Here is a 22,683-nt window from a genome sequence, read left to right as displayed (position 1 = left end):
TATAGTGAGACTTTGGCCAGGCTTTGTTTTTATTCCTTGAAATGTCGAGGAATGAGGGATGAACTTACAGAAACATAAATAAGGTGGATAATAACTGTCTTTTCCTCAGGATAAGGGCGGACCCAAACCAAGGAGCATGGATATAGCATGAGAAGAGAAAGATTTAAAAGGGATTTGAGAGACAACATGTTCACAGAGGAAGAAGCTAAGGCAGGTGAAACACTGTCAGTTAAGAGGCTTTTGGATGGATACACAGAGGGGCCGGGCTTTGAAGGATATGGTTTGAATGCAGGAAATTGGAACTAGGAGGGTGGATAGGTGTTTGCTGGAAAGGCCTGTATCTGTGTTGTATTGATCTATGACTGTAAACACAAATTAAATTTAGATCTGTCCACCAACATAAACCACTCCCCAGCATGGGCCATATTGATGTTGCAATGCGAACCACTTCCTCTGGAGTAATCAATCAGTTGGTCAGAAACTTCCTGCAGCCTCACCCTGTCAGATTATTGGGCCCAATAAAGGCGAGCGCCCGGCTACGGGCTTCCCGGTTATTGTTGTCCATCACTCTCACAGTGAGTATGCCTGTGGCTTGCCTGAGGCTCAGCTGTTACTTCGCTGCCTGCGTACTCACGCTAACTACAGTAATCTACTGCGAGTGCACGGAGTCTGGGGGGCTGTGGGGAGCAGAGGGTGTGCAGCTTTTGGGTGGCTGTAAAACTAATGGATGCACTTGCATAGTGTGTTATTGCATGTTATTAAATTTAATACAATTAAAGTACTTTAATCTGAGAGATTATTGTTAGCCACTAGATATTGAGTTTCCCTGTGTCATAAAACTTAAAATTTTAAGACCATGAGTTTTGATCTCCATCTCATTTTCAATATTACCCCATATTTTTCTCTAGTATTGTTTGGGAGTAAAAGCCTTGACCACCGTCTTCTAAATTAAGCTTTTGGAAGAAAATGAATTCCCCCATTCAAAGAGTTCTATCCCTTTAATGCTGACTGCTTTGATCCTAGAACTGGTTTAAGTGTTTAAAAGAATTGTGTCTTTTTAAAAAAGTTTCCTGTGATGTGATCACAGTTTTATTGCATTGATCCCTCGCCTTTACTATAATTGCATAGTCTGCAAGAGATTCAGTGGTTTCTTGCATTGTCCATAAGTAACCAATGCATCCTTTCATGTACTTGGTTTTGCCATGCCACAATTAAGCCCAGAAACAAAAAGTTAATAGACTGGCTAGAAACCCAATGGATACAAAATTTCAAACCTGATTAATTTAGATCCCTTTTCAGAAATGCAAGCACAATGGGAAATGTAGGTGAGTGTTCAGATAAATTGTTGTGGGTGGGGTAGAAATTGTACACACGCTGCAAGAGTTAACTTATTATTTGCTATTTTTGTTCAAAGAGGGAATTGGAAAATTATTTGTAGCATTTCAGCATCAGATGGCATATTCCAACAATGTTGATGTTGGAGATGAAGTCTTGCAGTTATGCTGCTACCAGAAAGTGGATTTGATTTCCCCACAGTGACAATGGTGGCACGTTGGAGCATTCCTTCCTTTAGTTGCGCTGTGTTTAATTTTCTGATACTTTGGAAATGTTAGTTCTGGTTAATCTGATGTTTGATTGCTATATTTTCAACGGAAGTTAGTTGTTTTAAAAAGAATAGACAAACATATTTTTGGATAAGTGATCAGTGTAATTCTGCTGCGGACAAAAATTTTACTGGCAGCAGTGCAGAAGCCCCTGTCAGTTGTGATTCACTGGTCAAGATCTTAGAATCTGAAATATAAGTACAGATTTGATTTTGAAAACGTGGGTACAAAAATCTTGGTTGATGCTGTAAGTGGAGATCTGTGGGACAATTTGGGAGGAGTCCTTAGCAGAGCTGTTGTATGGCAGGCTTAGGATGAACAAGACCTACATCTGTTCTCTGATGCAGAATACTCTGTAGTTGGATTTATCCAGGTATTATAACACAACAGGATCAAAAAGCACTGTTAAATACCAGTGTCTAAATGTAAATACCTTTGTCAATCCTAGTATTCAAAAAAGGGAAAAGATTACCTGGCAAGAAATGGGACTTGGAAACTGTTCATTAAAGACAATAAAATATTAAGGTTTCAATTAAACATTTTCCCCGCTTTCCTCTTTCAGAGACATTAACAATGGATCATCTGACTGCTGCAAATGTCAAGTTTCTGGTTGACCTCTTCAAGCACTTGGATAAAGATGACAAAATTGTCAACATCTTTGTATCCCCATTTAGTATATCAAGCGCTCTGGCTATGGTGTATCTTGGTGCCAGCGGAAATACAGCAACACAGATGGCAAAGGTAGGTCTCCAGGGTCTGCTGTTACTTTGCTGCGACTTAACAAAGCGCCCAGAGTCCAGTCAGTTTGAGAAATGTTGGTAATAACTCCCCTGACAAATACAAATAAGTTAGAAAGAATTTGGTCATGTACATGAAATTACACAAGTCAGACCATCTTAACACATTTCTATAAGTACATACGGCAGAAGAGCAGAGTTAAGCTATTTAGCCCTTCGAGTCTGCACCCCCAATCCATCATAACTGTTTATTGTCCCCCTCAAACCCATTCTCAAATCAAGAACTTTTTAATCTCTGCTTTAAGTGTACCCTGTGATTTGGCCTCCACAGGCGTCTGTAGCATCGAACTCTGCACATTCACCACTCTCTGGCTAAAGAAATTCCTCCTCATCTCTGTTCTAAAGGCATGTCCTTCTATTCTGAGGCTGGGCTCTCTAGTTATAGACTTCCTCACTAAAGGCAACATCCTCTCCACATACACTCTATTGATGCCTTTCAATATTTGATAGGGTGCAATGAGACCCTCCCTTACACTAGCAAGTACAGACCCAGAACCATCAAACGCTCCTTAGACACTAATCCTTACATTCCCAGGATCCTTCTCAACCCAACACGTCCTCCTTTAGATAAATCTGCTCATAATAGTCCAAGTGCAGTTAACCAATCCTCACTTTTATATTCTAGCCCTCCCAAAGTGAATGCTAACATTGCATTTGCCTTCCTTACCACCAGCTCAGTATGCAAGCTAGCCTTCAGTGAACCCTGCACGAGGGATTGTACTTTGAGGCAGTTTTCAGAGTTGGGAATGCGGCCAATCTGTAAATGGGATTGAGTGGCAAGGGTGAATCAAAATGAAGCAGGGGAAAACAGAGGAGCCATTGTGTGAGTAGGCCAGTGGGGAGGTTTTGGCTTTAGCTTATTAGGCTTATGCAAGATCAGACTTGGGCAAAGCAAGTATCTGGTAAGTTTCTTCTACCTCTTCTTCTCTGTCCATTACTCGCCACTTGTTAGGGCCGAAAGAGTGTCTCCAGGGACAGTGTTATGTTCTTTGTATAAGGTGTGGGACTTTTGGGAGACCTACAGCCTCCCAGATAACCACACGTGCTACATTTCTGTAGAGCACGAGCTAAGGAACTGGAGCTGAGCCTCGATGGCATTCAGCTCAAACGGGAGACTGGGGGGAATGATAGATAGGAACTACAGGAGATAGTCGCCCCGAGGTTGCTGGATGCAGATAATTGGGTGACTGTCAGGATAAGGAAGTGAAATGAGCAGACCGTGCAGAGTACCCCTGTGTCTGCTCCCCTCAATAATAAGTTTACAACTTTGGAAACTGTTGAGTGGGATGGCCTAACAAGGGGGAGATGCAGTGGTTGGGTCTCTGGCACTGTGGCTCAGAAGGGAGGAGAGTTTAACAGGGCTGCACTAGCAATTGGAGGTTCCAAAGATAGAGACGAGATTGTGTGGGCATGAGAGAAACACCCAGATGGCATACTGACTCCCAGATGCCAGGGTCAGGGATGTCTCAGATCAGGTCCAGGGCATTCCAAAGGAGAGGGTGAACAGCCAGAACTCTTGGTACATTGGGCATCAGTGACATAGGTAGGAATGCCAGGGAGGTCCTGAAGAGAGATTTCAGCATGCTACGTAGAAAGCTGTAAAACAGGACCACCAGGTAGTAATCTCTGAGTTTCTGCCTGTGATCTGTGCCAGTGAGGGTAAGAATAGGAGCATTAGGTATGTGGTTGAGGAACTGGTGCAAGGCGCAAGGGTCCAGATTTCTGGATCATTGGGATCTCTTCGGGGGAATGTACAATCTGTCCAAAAGGAAAGGGTTACACCCGTAAACAAGCTGCCCGATATCTTTGGGGGCAGGATCGCTAGAGTTGTTTGGGAGGGTTGAAGCTAATTTGGCTGGGGGATAGGAACCAGAGAGATAGGGCTGAGAGTGGGTAGTTGGTTTGCAACCAGAGGCAGTGTGTAGTGTGACTGCTAGCAAGGACAGGCTGATGATAGGACAAAATTGCAGTCAAAGGAAAAAGGGGATAAAATCAGAAAGAAGTGATAAATACATGACTGAAGGTATTATACTTGAGTGCACACAGTATTCGAATAATGTAGATAAACTTGTAGAAAAGAGATTGGCATGTATGACATTGTGGGCTTCATTGAATCATGGCAGAAAGAAGATGATAGCTGGGAGCTTAACATCCAAGGATACACATTGTATTGAAAGAACAGGCAGGTAGGCAGAGGGTGTGGCGTGGCTCTGTTGGTAAAAAACTGAAGTCAAATCCTTAAAAAGAGTTGACATAGGACTGGAAGGTGTAGAGCCCTTGTGGGTAGAGTTAAGAAACTGCAAGGGTAAATAGACCCTTGCATACAGGCCTCTGAACTGTACCAAAGGTGTGGGCAAGAAAAGGCATGTCAAAAGGGCAAAGATATGATAGTCATGGGGGATTTCAAAATGCAGGTAGATAGGGAAAATCAGGTAGGTGCTGGATCTCAAGAGGATGAATTTGCAGAATGCCTGCAAGAGGACATGTTGGAACGGCTCGTGATTGAGCCCACTAGGGGATCAGCTGTTCTGGATTGGGTGTTGCGCGATGAACCGGAATTGGTTAGGGAATTGGAGTAAAGGAACCCTTAGGAGGCAATGATAGAATTCAGCCTGCAATTTGACAAGGAAAAGCTAAAGTCAGATGTATCAATATTACAGTGGAGTAAGGGTAATTACAGAGGCATGAGAGAGGATCTGACCAAAGTTGATTGGAAGAGGTCACTAGCAGGGATAATGACAGAAAGCTATGACTTGAATTGCTAGGAGCAATTTGTAAGATGTAGGATAGGTGCGTCTCAAAGATGAAGCATTCTGAAGGCAGGTAGATGGAACTGTGGCTGACAAGGGAAGTCAAAGCCAACATAAAAGTCAAGGAGAGGGTATATATATTAGAATTAAAGTGGGAATTAAAGGATTGGCAAGCTTTTGAAAACCAACAGAGGGCAGCTAAAGAATACATAAAGAGGGAAAAGATGGAATGTGAAGGTAAGCTAGCCAATAATATTAAAGAGAATACCAAAAGTTGGATATATAAAGCATCAAAGAGAATCAAGAGTACATACTGGATCACTACAAAAGTGCTGCTGGAGAGGTAGGAATAGGGGACATGGAAATGGTGAACTTACTGAATAAGTATTTTGCATCAGTCTTCACTAAGGAAGACACTAGCAGAATGCCAGAAGTTCGAGATGGTCAGGGAGCGGAAGTGAGAAAAGTTACCATTACTAGGGAGAAGGTGCTTGGGCAACTGAAAGATCTGAAGGTAAGTACACCCCCTGGACCAGATGGTCTACACCCCAGGGTTCTGGAAGAGGTGGTTGAAGTTATTGTGGAGGCAAGAGTAATGATATTTCAAGAATCACTGGATTCTGAAATGGTTCTGGAGCACTGGAAGATTACAAATGTCACTCCACTCTTCAAGAAGTTAGAGAGGCAGAAGAAAGGAAATTATAGGCCAGTTAGTCTGATTCAGTAGTTGGGAAGATGGTGGAGTCAATTTTGAAGGATGTGATTTCAGGGCACTAGAAAGCACATGATTAAAAAGGCTGAAGTTAGCATGTCTTCCTCAAGGGAAAATCTTGCCTGTCTAATCTGTTGGGATTCTTTGAAGAAATATCAAGCAGGATAAACAAAGGAGAATCGATGGATGTTATGTACCTGCATTTTCAGAAGCCCTTTGACAGGGTGCCGCACATGAGGCTGCTTAACATGTCAAGAGCCCAAGCTTTTAAATGAAAGATACTGGCATGGATAGAGCATTGGATGATTGACAGGAGGAAAAAGGTGTGAATAAATGGAGCCTTCTCTGGTTGTCTTCCAGTGTCTCATGGTGTTCCACTAGGTCTGTGCTGGGACCACTTCTTTTCATATTATACATCAGTGATTTGGAGGACAGAATTGATGGTTTTGTGGCCAAGTCTGTGACAAAATGAAGATAGTTGGAGGGACATGTAGTGTTGAGGAATTGGGGGCGGGGGCTGCAGAAGGACTTAGACAGATTAGGAGAATGAGCAAAGAAGTGACAGAAGTGAACGGTGAGAAGAAATAAAAGCAGAGACAATTTTCAAAATGGAGAGAAAATTGGAAACTCTGAGGTGCGAAAGGACTTGGCAGTCCTCGTGCAAGATTCCCTGAAGGATAATTTGCAGGTTGATTCCGTGGTGAGGAACACAAATGCAATGTTAGCATTCATTTCAGTAGGATTAAAATATAAAAGCTTTAAGGTATAATATTGAGGCTTTATAAGGCACTGGTTAGACCACACTTGGAAAAGTGTGAGCAGTTTTGATCCCCATATCTAAGAAAGGACGTATTGATATTGTAGAGGATTCAGAGGAGATTCACGAGCATGATTCCGGGAATGAAAGAGTTTCCATATGAGGATCCATTGATGGTTTGGACCTGTACTCCCTGGAATTCTGAAGAATGAGGGGGTTTAACATTGAAACCTATTGAATGTTGAAAGGCCTTTATAGAATGGATGTGACAAGGATGCTTCCTGTAATAGAGGAGTCTAGGAGCAGAGGGCACAGCCTCAGAACTGAACGATGTTCATTTAGAATGGAGATGAAGAGGAATTCCATTAGTCAGTGAGTGGTGAAAATATGGCAATTTACAATCCAAGTACTTTTTTCATGTCCACAGTATCTCTTGTCCGCTCCTCTAACTCTGGAAAATCCTGGAACTATTGCACTCCTCTCCTCCCAGCCCCCCACTTCCCTTCTGAGCCACTGAGGGAGACTCAGAGCCAGAGACCTAGGGTTTCCTTTGGTAGGTTGCACCCTCCCCAACAGCATCCAAAGGAGCTGCAGCTGCATACACCTTGTAGAGATTTATTTATCAGGGAGAGAGGTCTCCCAGAGTTCCCACATCTCACATGAAGAACACACCACTAACCCTGGACCAATATGCCAAAAGAACAGTCTGAAAGTCAAGAGTTGTCTTAACAGTAAATTTTGTGTGGTGATCTGTTAAAGAAGGAATACTTATCTATTGTGGCAATTTAACTGAAAAAGAAAGCTGATGCTCTGTAGAATTCGTTGCAAAATTCTCCAATTATTGATTCCATCTCTCTGTCTGTTATCTTTATCAGAAGTAAACTCTTTATCTTTTGTTCTTGAGCTGATCTTATGACACAATATTTTCCTGTAACAAGAATACTGTCATCATCTTTAATATGCTCCAATCTACCTCAAGGCATCAGCTGATTGATAACATTCATGAGTTTGTTGACTATCGACAATGGCTGCTGATGTTCTGCAGTAGATTAAATAGGAACACAACTAATGGAAATTTGGTTCACAGTTCCATCAAACACCAATACAGTTTACTTCACTTTGAACTGGGTTACAAAGTGCACTTGGATTCTAATAATGAATGTTAACCTCATCTCTTAGGTGCTTGCTTTTGATGAAGTCAAGGACGTTCACTCTGAGTTTCAGAAACTTCAACTTGAATTGAACAACCCTCAAGCAAAGTACGTGCTGAAAACGGCCAATCGTGCTTTTGGAGAGAAGACCTACGACTTCCTTGCAGTAAGATTTTCTCTGGCTTAAATGTTAGAGGCTAAATTGCCAAAATGGTTTTGATAAACTGATCAAAGACAAATGAGATGAGTAAGAAAGAGGTTTTTGAATTTGGAAGGAAAAGTGGATTATTTCCCTAACGAGAATGAGCTTGGAGTTTAATTTGGATTTCAATTGTGTTCTTTTGAAGGATGCCACATGAGAGATGTATTATAGACAGAAAGGAATCACAATATCCTAGTAGCAAAAAGTATTAACTGTTGAGCTGTAAACTAAAGGGCGGTTTGTAAGGAAAATTAATGCAGGAATATTTACTGAACTGGGCATAGGAAGTCTAAGTTAAGTTTATTGTCAAATGTCCAGGTGTGATGAAAAACTTGCTTCCAGCAGCAACACAGGCCGAGAGCATCATATGCAATAATCAGGAATTGATAAGATAAAACATAAATTAAACAAATTATGCACATTTTACATGAAGGAACACAATTGGAACGAAAAACAAAGTCCATTTTAGTACGCAGTCCTCAAAATGGTCTTAGTGTTGCTAAATTGTAATGATCAGGGTTTTGTTGGTTGGTTGAAGGGAAGTAGCTGTTCTTGAATCTGGTTGTGTCAGACTTCAAGCTTCTGCTTCTCATGCCCAATGGCAAATGTGAGAAGATGGCATGGCCTGGATGGTGGCAATCTTTGATGGATGGTGCCTACTTCTGAAGGTGGAGAGGGATGTCTCTGTGATAGATATGGACAAGTCTGCTGCTTCCTGCTCATTCCAGTTGCTGTACAAGATTATTTTGCAACTACTCATGATTACATCATCAGAGTTTAGTTTTTCAAGTTCTGAAATATGGTGTAAATTTGGTAATGTGATTTTTTTTATATATGTAAGCTTGTACCATATGAACCTTTTGTATTTGGATATCAGTTGTAGCCTGAATTTATTTTGAAAATAAAATTACTGTATTGTTTGAGTGATTAATTGAATTCATGCTTTTGTTTAATTGTAAATAATATGTACTATAAATGCCTATCTTTTTGCTTTACAAATATTTTGCAACAGTTCATGACCTTTTCTTTCTGCAGATGTTTATCGGCTGAATTCTGTATTTAAATCTTATCATTTTCTGGCCCATAAAGTAAGGTCTAAATGCCCTGGCTTTAGATAGCATTGAATTGTTGTTATAGACTATAACTAAGCTAAACATGTATTATAATATTAACACCTGGCTTTTACATCACTCAACTAAGATTTGAACGGCAAAGTTGAAAAAATTTAACCCTTGCCCCTCAAATTCAATATTGTTGTGCCATTTTGATAACAAATAAATAATCAATTGGTACAAATCATGAAAGTGAGGTTTATTTTGATCTGTTGTGACCCTCCAGACGTACCTTGCTGATACACTGAAATACTATCAGGCAGAACTGGCTCCAGTTGATTTTCTTACTGCAGCAGAAAAAGTCAGACAGGAGATCAACGCCTGGGCGGAAAAACAAACTGATGGTAAGTGATGTTGGACAATAGTTGTGGCCAGGCACAGACATGGACTTCTGCTGCCTTCAGTCTTCAGAGTGAGCAAAATTTCCCAAGATTATTCAACAGAACTATTTTTTCCTTCATGTAGTACTAGAGCATACATGACAAGACCAGGTGCTATCATCCCTGTGAAAGTGAGATGACATACTTTGAAAGCAGTGTACTTCTTCTTGGTGAAGATACATTTCCACAGAGTTGACATATCAGGTATCCTGAATTAGGACTATAAGACCATAAGGTATAAAGGAGTAGAATTTGACCATTTCACCCATCGAGTCTGCTCTGCCATTTCATCATTTCCCTCACAGCCCCAATCTCCTGCCTTCTCCCTATAACCCTTCATGCCCTGACTGATCAAGAACCTATCAATCTCTGCCTTAAATATACCCAGTGACTTGACCTCCACAGCTGCCTGTGGCAAAGAATTTCATTGAATCACCACTCACTGGCTATAGAAATTCCTCCTCACCTTTGTTCCAAACGAAAATCCCTGTGTTCTGAGGCTGTGCCCTCTGGACTTAGACTCTCCCACCACTGGACACATCCTCTCCACAGCCACTCTATTGAGGTCTTTCAACATTCGATGGGTTTGAATGAGATCCCTCCTGATTCTTCTGAATTCCAGTTACTGTAAGCCCAGAGACATCAAAAACTCCTTCAGAAGTTAGGATCAAATGGAGCACATGAAGAGTGTAAAGAAAGCCAGGAAAGAATTAAAGAAGAGAATTAGGAAGGCCAGGAGGGGTCACAAAAAGTTCTTGGCAAATAGGATTAAGGTGAATCCCAAGGAATTCTATACATACATCAAGAGCAAGAGGATAGCTATGGAGAGAATGAACCACTCAAGGATAAAGGGGGGAAGAACATGTGGAATGTGAGTGGTACTGAATCAGTACTTTGACCGTTTTACCAAGGAAAAGGATATGGAGCAGCAGGATATCAGTGCTGAGTGTATAAAAACTTTAGGACATTTAGAGGTCTAGGAGGACAAAGTGCTGGGCTGCCTAATGAGTATTAGGGTGAATAAGTCCTCAATGCCTGATGGGATTTACCCTAGGTTATTGAAGGAGGCAAGAGACAAGGTTACTGGACCCTTGACCGGTATCTTTTTGCCCCTTAATATCACCTCCCTGAACAAGAAGATACAACAGCACCTGCACTTCCCCCAAAGACTGAGGCAAGCAAGGCTCCCACCCCCTTCTTAACAACGTTTTACAGAAGAACCATTGAGAGTGCCCAGACAAGTTGCATTTCCATCTGATATGGGAGCAGTTGAGCATTGGACCAGAAGTCTCCACAAAGAACAGCTGAGAGGATTATAGGGGTCTACCATCCCTACCATCCATTAGGGACATTATCAGGAGTGCTGCATATGCAGGGCCCTTAATATTATTAAAGATCAGCACAACATTGTGGGCCAAATAGACTTCCTGCACTGTAACGTTCCATGTATGTTGTGAAATTTGTTGTCTTTGTGGCAGCAATCCAATGCAATACACAATAACAGAGAAGAAAATCATAAATTACAGTAATTTTATATATATAAAAAATAGTTAAATAAGTAGTGCAAAAATTTAAAAAAAGCAATAGTAAGGTAGTATTCATGGGTTTAATATCCATTCAGAAATCAGATGGCAGAGGGGAAGAAGCTGTTCCAGAATCGTTAAGTGTGTGCCTACAGTTGAGTTTGTGATTTTGCTTGTCAGTCATGATTGTGTCATCCTGCCTTTAGAATACTTCTTCTTTGGGATGTATCCTGTTCCTTCAAAATTAATCCCAGAAACTCCAGCAATTGCTGCTCTGCCATCATCACTGCTAGTGTTCCTTTCTATTCAATTTTGGCCAGCATCTCTCTTATGCCTCTGTAATTACTTTACTCCACCATAATAATGATACATCTGACTTTAGCTTCTCCTTCTCAAATCATAGGGTGAATTCTATCATATTATGATAACTGTCCGTGAAGGGTTCCTTTACCTTAAACTCTCTAATCAATTCTGGTTTATTGCACAACACACAATCCAGAATAACTGATCCCATAGTGGGTTCAACCATCAGCTGCTCTAAAAACCCATCCTGTAGGCATTCTACAAAATCCCACACTTGGGATCCAACACCAACCTGATTTTCCCAATTTACTTGCATATTGAAATCACTCATAACTATCATAACGTTGACCTTTTCTATCTTCCATTTTAATTCGTAGAACACATCTTTGCTACTGTTTGGAGATCTGTATATAACTCCCATTAGGGTCTATTTATCCTTTCAGTGTCATAGCTATATCCACAACGTTTCTACACCTTCCAATCCTATGTCACCTCTTTCTAATGATTTGATTTGATTTTTTACTAACAGAGCCACCCCTCTGCCTACCCACCTGTCCTTGCAATACAATGTTTATCTTTGAATGTTAAGCACCCAGCTATAATCTTCTTTCAGCCATGATTCAGTGATGTCCACAATGTCATACATGCCAATCTGTAACAGTGCTACAAATTCTTCTACCTTATTCCGTGTACTGTATGCATTCAAATATAACAGCTTCAGTCCTGCATTCATCACTCTTTTTGATTTTGTCCCCATTCTATATTGCAACATCTGGTCCTCTGCAGTTTCTGTTCTATCATCATCCTCTCCTTGTTAGCAGTCTCACTACACACTGCCTCTGTTTGTAAACCAAATACCCCATTCTCTGCCCTATCCCCCTGCCAAATTAGTTTAAATCCTCACGAACAGCTCTATTAAACCTGCCTGCAAGGATCTTGGTCCCACGCTTCCCTTTGTCACAGGTCGTACCTTCCCAGAAGAGATCCCAAGGATCCAGAATCAAACCCCTGCCCCCTGCACCACTTCCTCTGCCGTGCATTCATCTGCCAGATCATCGTAATCTTACCCTCGCCGGTGCGTGGCACAGGCTGCAATCCAGAGATTACTACCCTGGATATCCTGCTACTCAGCTTTCTACCTAGCTCCGCAAATCTCTCTTGAGGACCTCCTCAGCTTTTCTGACTATGTCATTGGTGCCAATATGTACCAAAACTTCTGGCTACTCACCCTATCCTTTCAGAATGCCGTGGACCCAAACGGAGACATCCCTGACCCTAGCAGGGAGGCAACATACCATCCAGGAGATCTTTATTGAGTCCACAGAATCTCATCTCCATCCCTCTAACTATGGAATATACTAGCACTACTCCAGTCCTCTTCATCTCTCTTGTCTTCTGAGCAACAACACCAGACTCAGTGCCATAGAATGGATCTCTACCGATCCCTCCTGTAGGTTTAACCCCTCAACAGTATCCAAAGTGGTATAGGTACTTTTAAGAGGAATGGCCGCAGGAGTACTCTGCACTGGCTGCCCATTTCCCTTCATTCTCCTGACTGTCATCCAGATACCTGCCTCCTGCAACTTCCCTGTAGTTCCTATCTATCACTTCCTCAGTTGTCCATATGAGGTCGTCGGGCTGCAGCAGCCATTCCTAAACACGTTCTTTGAGGAACTGCAGCTTGGTGCACCTGGTGATGTGGCTACCTGGGAGGCTGGAGGTTTCCCAGATTTCCTACGTCTTACACACAGAACACAGCTCCCTGAGCCATTCCCACTGCACAAACCGTGCCCTAACAGACAAGAATCTCACCTCACCTAAGCACGATGAGTTATTGCCACACCAGCACTGGCCTACTCACACAATGGGTGCTCCGTATGCCCTTGCCTCTTTGTTATTTGCCCTTTCTAATGAATCCAGTTCACTGACTGACCAAAAACAGCCATGAAGTGCTGCCTTTTTTAATCTTTAATTGAGGACCTAAGAAAAAACATCACTTCTTTTTGAACTCCTGTGGTGCAGAGTCAATGAAACAACACAACTAGAGTTGGTGCGTTCCTTGGAATCTGCAAGGAGACGTGTTTCCATGTGCCAGATTTCTTTGTCCTGTCTAGTGTTAGAAGTCAGGGGCTTGGGAGACTCGACAATATGTGCAAGCCATGAATCTTTACATCTTGCAAACATGTGCTAAATATTATCTTTCACACTTGCAGTGTATGTCATGTTGTTAGTTTTCTTGACCTAATTGATAGAATTGTGTCTTTTCCTCCCTCCCTCTCACTGAACCCACTCTTTAGGCAAGATCACAAACCTACTGGCTGAAGGATCTGTTGATAACCTGACAAGGCTTGTTCTTGTAAATGCCATTTATTTTAAGGGAAACTGGCACACAAAATTCAATAAAGAATTGACACATGATGGGGAATTCAGAATAAAGCAGGTAATGTGTGAGTGAGCAAAATCAAGGTATTAACAAATACTGATCTCTATGTTACAGTTAATCAATAAAGGTGTGGTGTACCCGGGAAACAAAATCTTGGTGTTTGTAATAATAATTTGGGAATCTGTTGCCCTTGGCAAAATACTTCCTTTGAAAGGGTGATGTCAAGGTGGCGATGGAGGGGAATTGACAGGTTGGTGGCCTATTCGGTCATGTGGGGTGAACCAGGATGTCCAGAGTGGGGGGGGGGGGGGAAACAAATCCAGGATTGTACAACTGTAATTGAACCAGAGTGAAGCAGAGAGAGTGGGGTGAAATGTGAATAGACAGTGGAGGGGCAGAGCCAGCAAGATGAAGCAGAGTGAACCACCTGGGTATTGAAGGGAGCACTAATATTTGTTAAAGTACTGTATGACTCTTTGACTCTGTGAGTCAAGGATTTCACCAGGGCTTGAGGGCCTGAGTTATCGGGAAAGGTTGAATGGGTTTGGACTTTATTCCCTGGAGATTAGGAGAATGAGGGGAGATTTTATTGAGGCAAACAAAATTATGAGGTTTATAGATAGGGTAAATGAAAGCAGGCTTTTCCACCGAGGTTGGGTGGGACTAGAACTGGACATCATGGGTTAATTTATTTATTTAGAGATACAGTGTGCAACAGGCCCTTACCACCCAGCAACCCACCTACTTAACCCTAGCCTAATCACAGGACAATTTACAGTCACCAATGTCTTGGGGGTATGGGAAGTAACTGGAACACCAGGAGGAAGCCCACATGGACATGGGAAGATCATACGAACTCCTTACAGATAGCAGCAGGAATTGAACCCTGATCGCTGGCTCTGTAAAGCGTTGTGCTACTGAGCCACTCTGTACCTCATCCCGCTGCTTTCTATCCCTTAACGCACTGGCCTCCATCTGTGTCACACCTCTTGATTTATGATAGGTTAAGGATGAAAAGTGAAATGTGTACGAGAAACAGGAAGGGGAACGTCTTCCCTGAGGCTGGTAAGAGTGAGGAATGAGCTGCTAGTGGAAGTGATGGATGCAGGTTCTATATCAAGTTTTAAGACTCGTACGTGGATTGGAAGGGTATTACAATGGTATGGTCCAAAGGCAGGTTGATCGGGCTAGGCAGAATATTAGTGTGGCATTGACTAGATAGACTAAAGGGCCTGTTTCTGTGCTGCAGTTCTCTTACTCTAATACGTTGGTCACCATATCTACTTACCGTGTGCCTGTTTACTTGAATGAGCTAAGGGGTTACAGATTTGAACTTTGTCCCACATGACTTTACACATGAGAGTGTAACATTAAAGATGACAGCAACAAACATGTTTTCATCTTACTTTGGAAAGAGAGGAAAAGTTGAAAAGAGAGCAAGTTTTGCATTTTGATTTAGGGCTAGATCTGGTGCAATTTGGGATCATTTGAAGTTCAATTACTGCTGTCGGAAATAATGTTTTTTCTCAGTATTTGCAAACGTTCAGCATCCTCTCATGTTAGATATACATGTAATATCTTTGCCATTCAAAATTAACACTCCTGAGAACATAGCCAAGAGAAGTTTGATGTTTATGCAAAATGGTCTTTAAGATGCTGTCTATACTCTAGGCATAAGACTTTAGAGGATCACGGAGACCCAGGCCTTGGTAGCTCCTATTAAAGAACTGAAGTAAATCAAATCAGATTTGCCAGCTTCAATACCTCACCCCACTGCTTCCTATCCCTTAACCAGCTCTTCAGGGGAACAGTGACTTTCCTTTGTGCCACACCTCTGAATACATGTATACTTAATTAAAGATATTTGATTCAGTTTATGGTTTGTGCCCAAATCCATCCTTATCTGTACGTTACCTGCCATCTCAATAGTGGTGTAAAGAAATAATAATATTTAATCTCACACAAAAAATATCAGTCATTGTGGGATGAAGAAAAACTTCATTTTGTAATTCTTCTTATTAAATAATTTCTTTTTCAGGGAAAATATGTCGTCCAAATTTGTTCATTCTCTTTTTCTTTTGCATGCAGCATGAATCAAAACCTGTGCAAATGATGAAGCTAAAAAGCAAGTTTTCCTTCACTTATATTCTAGAAGTTTCAACCAAGGTACTTGAACTCCCCTATGATGATAGTGAGCTTAGTATGGTCATCCTATTGCCAGAGATAAATGATGACTTCACTGGGATGGAAAAGGTAAGTGTGCAGCTTTAATGTAAACTAATTAATTTGAAATGTCTTTCAGGGGAGAACAAGAAGTTGGATTTTATCTTCAGTCCAAACAAAAGTAAAAAAAAATGCTTCTTGAATTCCTCATTTGTAATGTAAAATGTCAATCCCTGCTGAAAATGGAGAAACCATTCAAGAGGACCATCACAGTATGGCCTAAGGATGCAATCTCTGTGCTTCAGGACTGTGGAAACTGTGTGGTGGTTTCTTTCGAACTTATAGTCTTTTAACATCTTTGGACTATTTTTACTGTGCCCATGGTCTGTTTTTTTTTTATCAATTATGCTATTGTTGGCACTGTTGTAACTATATGTTGTAACTATGTAGTTTTGTGCAGGTCTTGTAGCTTTAGTTTTTGGTCTTGTTTGTCTGGTGGGATTGGAAATCCTTTCCAGGGAACACGCTAAAATGGTAGCACGATATTAATATGCAGCAGCCTCTCCGGTCTCTGGATTGGGGATTGCCAAACGTTATGTGGATTTTCTGGTGTAGTCTGTTTTGTCGTGTGCTTTTGTGATATCATTCTGGAGGAACGTTGTCTCATGTTTTAACTGCATTGCATTTGTGGTTTCTAAATGACAATAAACTGAATCTGAATCTGAGATGTTCAAGGTGGCTGCGGCAAATGGAGAAGACACACACCTTGAGGGATATCCCTTTTCTGTCACGCTCTTCATGAGTATATGTATAGACAACATCGATACCTCAAGAACAGACATCTCGTGGCCCAACCTGGCTGACTGCTGAGGTGTGATTCGTACTAAACGCCCGTGATGCTGCTTTCAAGTCTCAGAGCAGCCAAGAGAAACCTCAGCTTAGGCAACAAGAGGACAAAGACGACCTTTGATCAAGAAGTTCAAGAACACCCGCCCGATAACAATTCCTGGAGTATTTGGCCAGGCATCGGGTGACTACGCAAGAGACTGACTAAAGTGTGGACTGTACCAGTGGCACGTCCTTCTCTGATGCTGTAAATACTTCTACACACGCTTCACAACGTGAAACGTAATGCTGACCGCAAAAGCTACTCCCCTCCTAGGTGAGCAGCCACTGTCTGTGACAGCAGCAGACATGAGAAGGACTCCGCAGAGAGTCAACTCTCATAAGGCAGCCGGGCCAGACTACTTCCCAGATAGAGTACTCAGGGAGCGTGCATGTCAGCTCACTGATGTCTTCAACACTTCACTCATACAGGCTGCTGTCCCCACTTCAAACCAGCCACCATTATCCCTGTACCAAAGAACTCTACACCTTCAGAACTAAACAACTACTGCCCACTGGCACTGGCGCCAATCAGCGTGAAGTGCCTTGAACGGCTGGTAACGGCACATCTCAAAAACTCCATTTTTGTCAGATTGGACACTCACCAATGCCAGAACCATTCTACAACAAATGCCATAACATCTATCATGCACCTGACACTGACACACCTAAAAACCAAGGACACTTGTGATAGAATGCTGTTTCTGGATTTCAGTTCAGCATTCAACACTATTGCCCCACAGACCTTGGTGAACAAACTCCTGCTCCTCAGTCTAAATACTCCACTGTGTGTCTGGGTGTTGGACTTCCAATTCAACAGACCTCAGATGGTCAGGAAGCACAACAGCTCCTCCCTCCCCATCATTTTAACATGGGTGCCCCTCCCATTGCAGTGTACTAAGCATATTGCTGTAAACACTGCTCTCTCAAAACTACATGGCCAAACACCCCATTAATCACATTGTCAAATTTGCCAATGATGCAATAGTCTCATCACCAACAGCAATGAGACAAGCTACAAGGGCTTGTGCTAGGCAAATAATATCTTTCTCGTTGTCAATAAGTCAAAGGAGATGGTTATCAACGTCTGGAGAACTCGCAGTACCCATACCCCTCTTTACAGCAGCGGCATAGCAATGGAAACTGCGAGGAATTTCAAACTCCCAGAAGTGCACACCTAATACAACCTCCCATAGTCCCAGAGTACATTCTACACAATCAGGAATGGTCACCAACTCCTCTTCCTGCTGAGGAGGGTGAAGAGCACTGGCCTATGCACCATACTCACGCCATTCTACAGATGCGCGGTAGCGAGCATCCATGGCATGGAAAATGCACTGCAGTGCGCAGGAAGGCTCTGCACCAGGTAGTCAAAACTCTCCAATGCATCAGCAGCACCAGCCTACTGACCATCAAGGACATACATACAGAAAGGTTCCAGCAAAGGACCAATACATCATGAAGGATCCCACCCACCTTACGCATAGACTGTTTATTCCACTCACGTCAGGGAGGAGGTTACATAGCATCAATGCCAGGAAATCCAAACTCAAAAACAGTTATTTTCCCCACAGTTCGTCTTATCAAAAAACTCCACTCATTAACCCTCCTGTCCATAACCCCAACCAACTTTACTTTATAATATACTGTCACTCACCTTATATACAGACACCCTGGTGCATTTGCTCACCTCTAACTACTGATGAGACCTGAAGCCAGGAAATAGAACAAAACCAGGATTCAAAATAAATACTTATTAATTAAAAATGAGCAACTACAAAAATCTAAAGACTCAGCAGTACATGCCAAAGCATGACTATTTAAATAGTTTATCCAAAAACATTCGAGACATTGATAGGAATAATGACATCAGTGGAAGTCAGCTTGTGATGGGTTGTCAGCTGACCAATAGGTGTTGACTGTATTGGCTTGCCATTACACCTCCCCCTTGAAGATTTGAGCCTAGGGTTGATTTGGATTGGAACTACTGGCCATCAGTCCCTCTCACTGTTTGCAGGCTGTCACTTTCTTATTGTGAAGCTGCTTGTGGTTGTGCTGGTGCTGATGGTTGGTTCGGTCAGAGTAAATCAAACTCTTCCAGGAGGAGATGAAGGTCCAGCTCTGTGTTTGATGATCTGCCCACCGATCATGTGCCTTTGGGAGCATGTGGCCAGCGATGTTTGTCTATGATACCATTGTAGAGCACTTTCCTCATTCATTTGACAATCTGACCTGGTATGCAGGAGTCTTGCCCATTGTGATACTGTCTGGCCCACACTACAGCTTCTGGCTTTAATGACTTCACCCTTGACTATCTGCTATCATGGACGTTAGACTCTGTGACACTGTCGTTGACTTCATCAATAATAATTCTGGCTATTTCAGATAGGTGCCAACCGGGACAAAGTAGGTATACCCATTGATTGGACCAGTGAAATCAAAATGTACAGTACTTGACTCCAAGTCCAGTAGCCAGAGGCCATGGTTGTGAATCAGCTCTATTTGTCTATGCCCATTCAGCTTCTTGTTGGGGCTTTCATTTGGTCGATGTCCAGGTGAGCACAGTGGAATAGTTTCTTTTAGTTGAGGCGTTCATGGAATCACTATTCTGTCTCCAACATAAAGCAGGAGTCCACAGTTGAGAGCAATGTATGATATCGGTAGAAAGGTAAACATTTCCCTCAACCTTAACTGGCCATCCGTCAATAAAATATCTGGAGATAAGCTGAAGAAGAGGATCTGCAGCCATTTCCACTACGACTGTGACAAGGTTGTATCTAATTGCTGAAGACCTTCTTTAGCATCTGATATAGCCCAGTGGACTTTGCAATCAATTGAAATTTCATCCACAACTGCCACTTCCTTTTCAGTAACCTGTTGGATCATAGTTCTGGGGAGGGCTTCTGCCTGTCCAAGTTCCTGGATTGACGTGTACTTGATTTTAAAATTGTCGTCTAATTGTTGCCCACCTTGGTAAACGGTCAGCAGTATACACTTAGACCCAAACATGGACAACAGTAGCTTGTGATCAGGAAGGAGAGTAAAGGATCTGCCATAACGCATCTTCAGGAATTACTTCACAGCAAAAATGCTTCCCAAATGTTCCTCCTAGATTCTGTCCATAGTTCCCTTTTGCTACGATCAGTGATCTTGTGATTGACCGCACCGGGTTGAAATGCAGCAAGAGAAGGTCGGATGACAAACTATTCCTCTTCTGACCAGAATTCACCTGGCATTACTTGGATCATTTCCACATGGCACCTCTGTTGAGCCTGGCAATGACTGGCTCCCTCAGCCGGTGCATTGCCGGGAGAAATGCTGAATAATGACTGATCATCTCAAAACATAATCGTAAAGTGCTGAAATCTGTTTGATCCTTGTCCATCACAACGATGTCATCAAGCCAAGCAGCAATGCCATCAGTACCACTCAGCATGGTGTCCATAAGCTGCGGGAAAACAGAAGGAACCGCTTTTCCTCTGAAAGGCAGATGGAGGAAGGAAAACAACCCCTTATCTTCTGTAATGTCGTCACCTCCTGGACATACAGTTAATCTATGTATTTTATGTATTTATATTTATTGAGTTCCTTTTCTTGTGTATTTTGTTGTGCTGCGTTGGATCCAGAGTAACAGTTATACAGTTCTCCTTTAAACTGGTGTACTGTAAATAACAAAAACAATCTTGAATATGAGACTTTGTCAAGCTGACCTATAGGAATGGCCTCTGATAAAGCTGAAATATAGTGTTTGAAATGTTTTTGTTAATTCTTGACATTGATATAATGTGGTGGGTAGATTTGTATGTGTGCATATTAGAAACAGGACTAGGCCACAGATAGCTTTGTCCTTTAATAACATTGTGGGTTTAAATGTGACAACAGGGCTGACCTTTTGGTACATTAGGATCATGGCAGCTCCCTGCGGAACATTCATCCCTCTAACTCTCTTGTTGACCATTTTGTCTGCAAATAATTCTCTTGTGTAAATCCATCAGCTCCCCTTTGACTTTAGTCTAGGTTAACAATCGATAAGTTCATGGATGACTGGAAAGAAAGGGAAGTATGAAAACCATATGATCAGGTTTTGGTTGGAAATAATATAGTTGCAAATATAGTTGTTTAAATTTCTTGTATGTAAGTTATTATCTGGATAGATTAGGAGTAAAATTTTCTTGTTTGTTTTAAGCTTCAGAATCAGCTGACCTTTGACCATCTGATGACTTGGACCAACCCAGATAAAATGGACAAGATAGAGATTGCTGTGTTTCTGCCCAAATTCAAGCTGGAAGAGAAATATGATCTTGAGTCTGTCCTCCAACAAATGGGGATGGTGGATGCTTTTTGCACTAGTCAGGCTAACTTCTCTGGGATGACTAGTGCAAATAATCTTTATTTGTCCAAAGTAGTCCAGAAATCCTTTGTGGAAGTTAATGAAGAGGGCACCGAAGCAGCTGCTTCAACAGAGGCAGAAATATCATTACGAAGTAGAAGACCGGAGTTTGTAGCTGACCATCCATTCCTGTTCTTCATCCGGCACAACAAAACACGCAACATTTTATTCTTTGGAAGGTTCTCCTCTCCTTAAACATGGTACCATTCAGCTGCAGCATTTTCAATCCTTATCAATTGCTTTTATTCCTAACATTTCCCTTGCCCAACCCACCCCACGATGTCAATCATGAGATGAAGAGTCTATGATTGGAATGGAGAGTTCTCAGATGCAGAACATACAAAATAAAGTTCTGTATGAGTCTTCCTATTGCTCTCAGTTTTGTTAAATTAGATATCTCTTATCTGATTCAAACATTATTTGTGGCAGTGACAATATTTCCCGCTCCGCTCCCTCTTATTAACACAAGATATTTTCCAGTCACTTGTATCTGAAACTCAAATCAGATTTTCACAGTTGCAGTATCTTCCTAATTCTCACTTAAATTCTCCATTTCTCCATTTGTCCTGTTTGCTCCTTTAGCCTGCTTGCTGTTACAATCTGGATTTATGTAAGTGTTCTGGGTTAACATCCCAACCTTACATGAGATGCTTTATTTCTGGACAAATTTCACTAGGCTGCCATGTCACGTAATGAAATGCACTGAAGTGCAATGGCATGGAATCAGTGAAGTTTCAGTGCAAAACTTATCCACTATTCAGTGAAAAGTCTGAAAGTTAATATCCAAAGTAAGATGCAATCAAGATTGTGTCAGATGCTCTACGGCTAACGCTCTTCATGCTTATTATCGATCACTGAAATAAAAATTGACCTTCGTGAATGATGTGAATGTCTGAGTGGAATTCTTGGGCTCTCTTTTGGGATACTTTACATTGTTTGAAACTAACACCAGTTGCATTTAATCATGGACATCAGTGTTAATTATTGCTTAAAGTTCAGTAAAATATAATCATCATTTCAGCTTGAAAGCTCTTCATCACATCTGAAACAAATGCATATGAAGATTAAAGCTGCAGGGAGGCAGTGAGGGGGAATGTCTTAGATAGGGAGAAAGCAGGGTAACCATGGAGATAAACTGTAAATAAGGTTGCCTGTGCAATTAGTGAATGGGAGTAATTAACATCACCAAATAATTTCAAAAATGACATTCAAATTGAATAATCAAAATCCAGAAGGCCACAATATGCCAAGGTGGGAGATGAGCTGCTGTTGATCAAGATTGTGTTGGGCCTTATTAAGACCATAGGACATAGGAGCAGAATTAAGCCATCCAGCCCATTGAGTTTGGTCCGCCATCCCTTCATGGCCGATCCCGGATCCCACTCAACCTCATACACCCGCCCTATTGCCACATCCTTTGCTGCCCTGACTAATCAGGGAACAATCAACTTCTGCATTAAATATAACCCCCGCATTCTTCTAAATTCCAATGAGTACAGGCCCAAACTTGCCAAATGCTCCTCATATCTTAACCCCTTTGTTCCCAGAATCAACCTCATGAACCTCTTCTG

General features: G+C 41.9%; 1 protein-coding gene across 1 annotated transcript; it reads left to right on the top strand.

Moving 5' to 3' along the window:
• The first annotated feature begins 500 nt into the window (after positions 1-500).
• Positions 501-21,995, top strand: LOC140713747 (leukocyte elastase inhibitor-like). Its single transcript, XM_073024219.1, has 7 exons — positions 501-575; positions 2,167-2,345; positions 7,800-7,937; positions 9,312-9,429; positions 13,589-13,731; positions 15,763-15,927; positions 20,909-21,995. The coding sequence occupies exons 2-7, from the start codon at positions 2,178-2,180 to the stop codon at positions 21,305-21,307; spliced, it is 1,131 nt and encodes a 376-aa protein (XP_072880320.1). The 5' UTR covers positions 501-575; positions 2,167-2,177; the 3' UTR covers positions 21,308-21,995.
• Positions 21,996-22,683: the final 688 nt, after the last annotated feature.

Source organism: Hemitrygon akajei, chromosome 20 (genome assembly GCF_048418815.1).
Source record: "Hemitrygon akajei chromosome 20, sHemAka1.3, whole genome shotgun sequence".
In the NCBI taxonomy this organism is placed as follows: domain Eukaryota; kingdom Metazoa; phylum Chordata; class Chondrichthyes; order Myliobatiformes; family Dasyatidae; genus Hemitrygon; species Hemitrygon akajei.
This window is presented reverse-complemented; position numbering and strand designations above follow the sequence as displayed.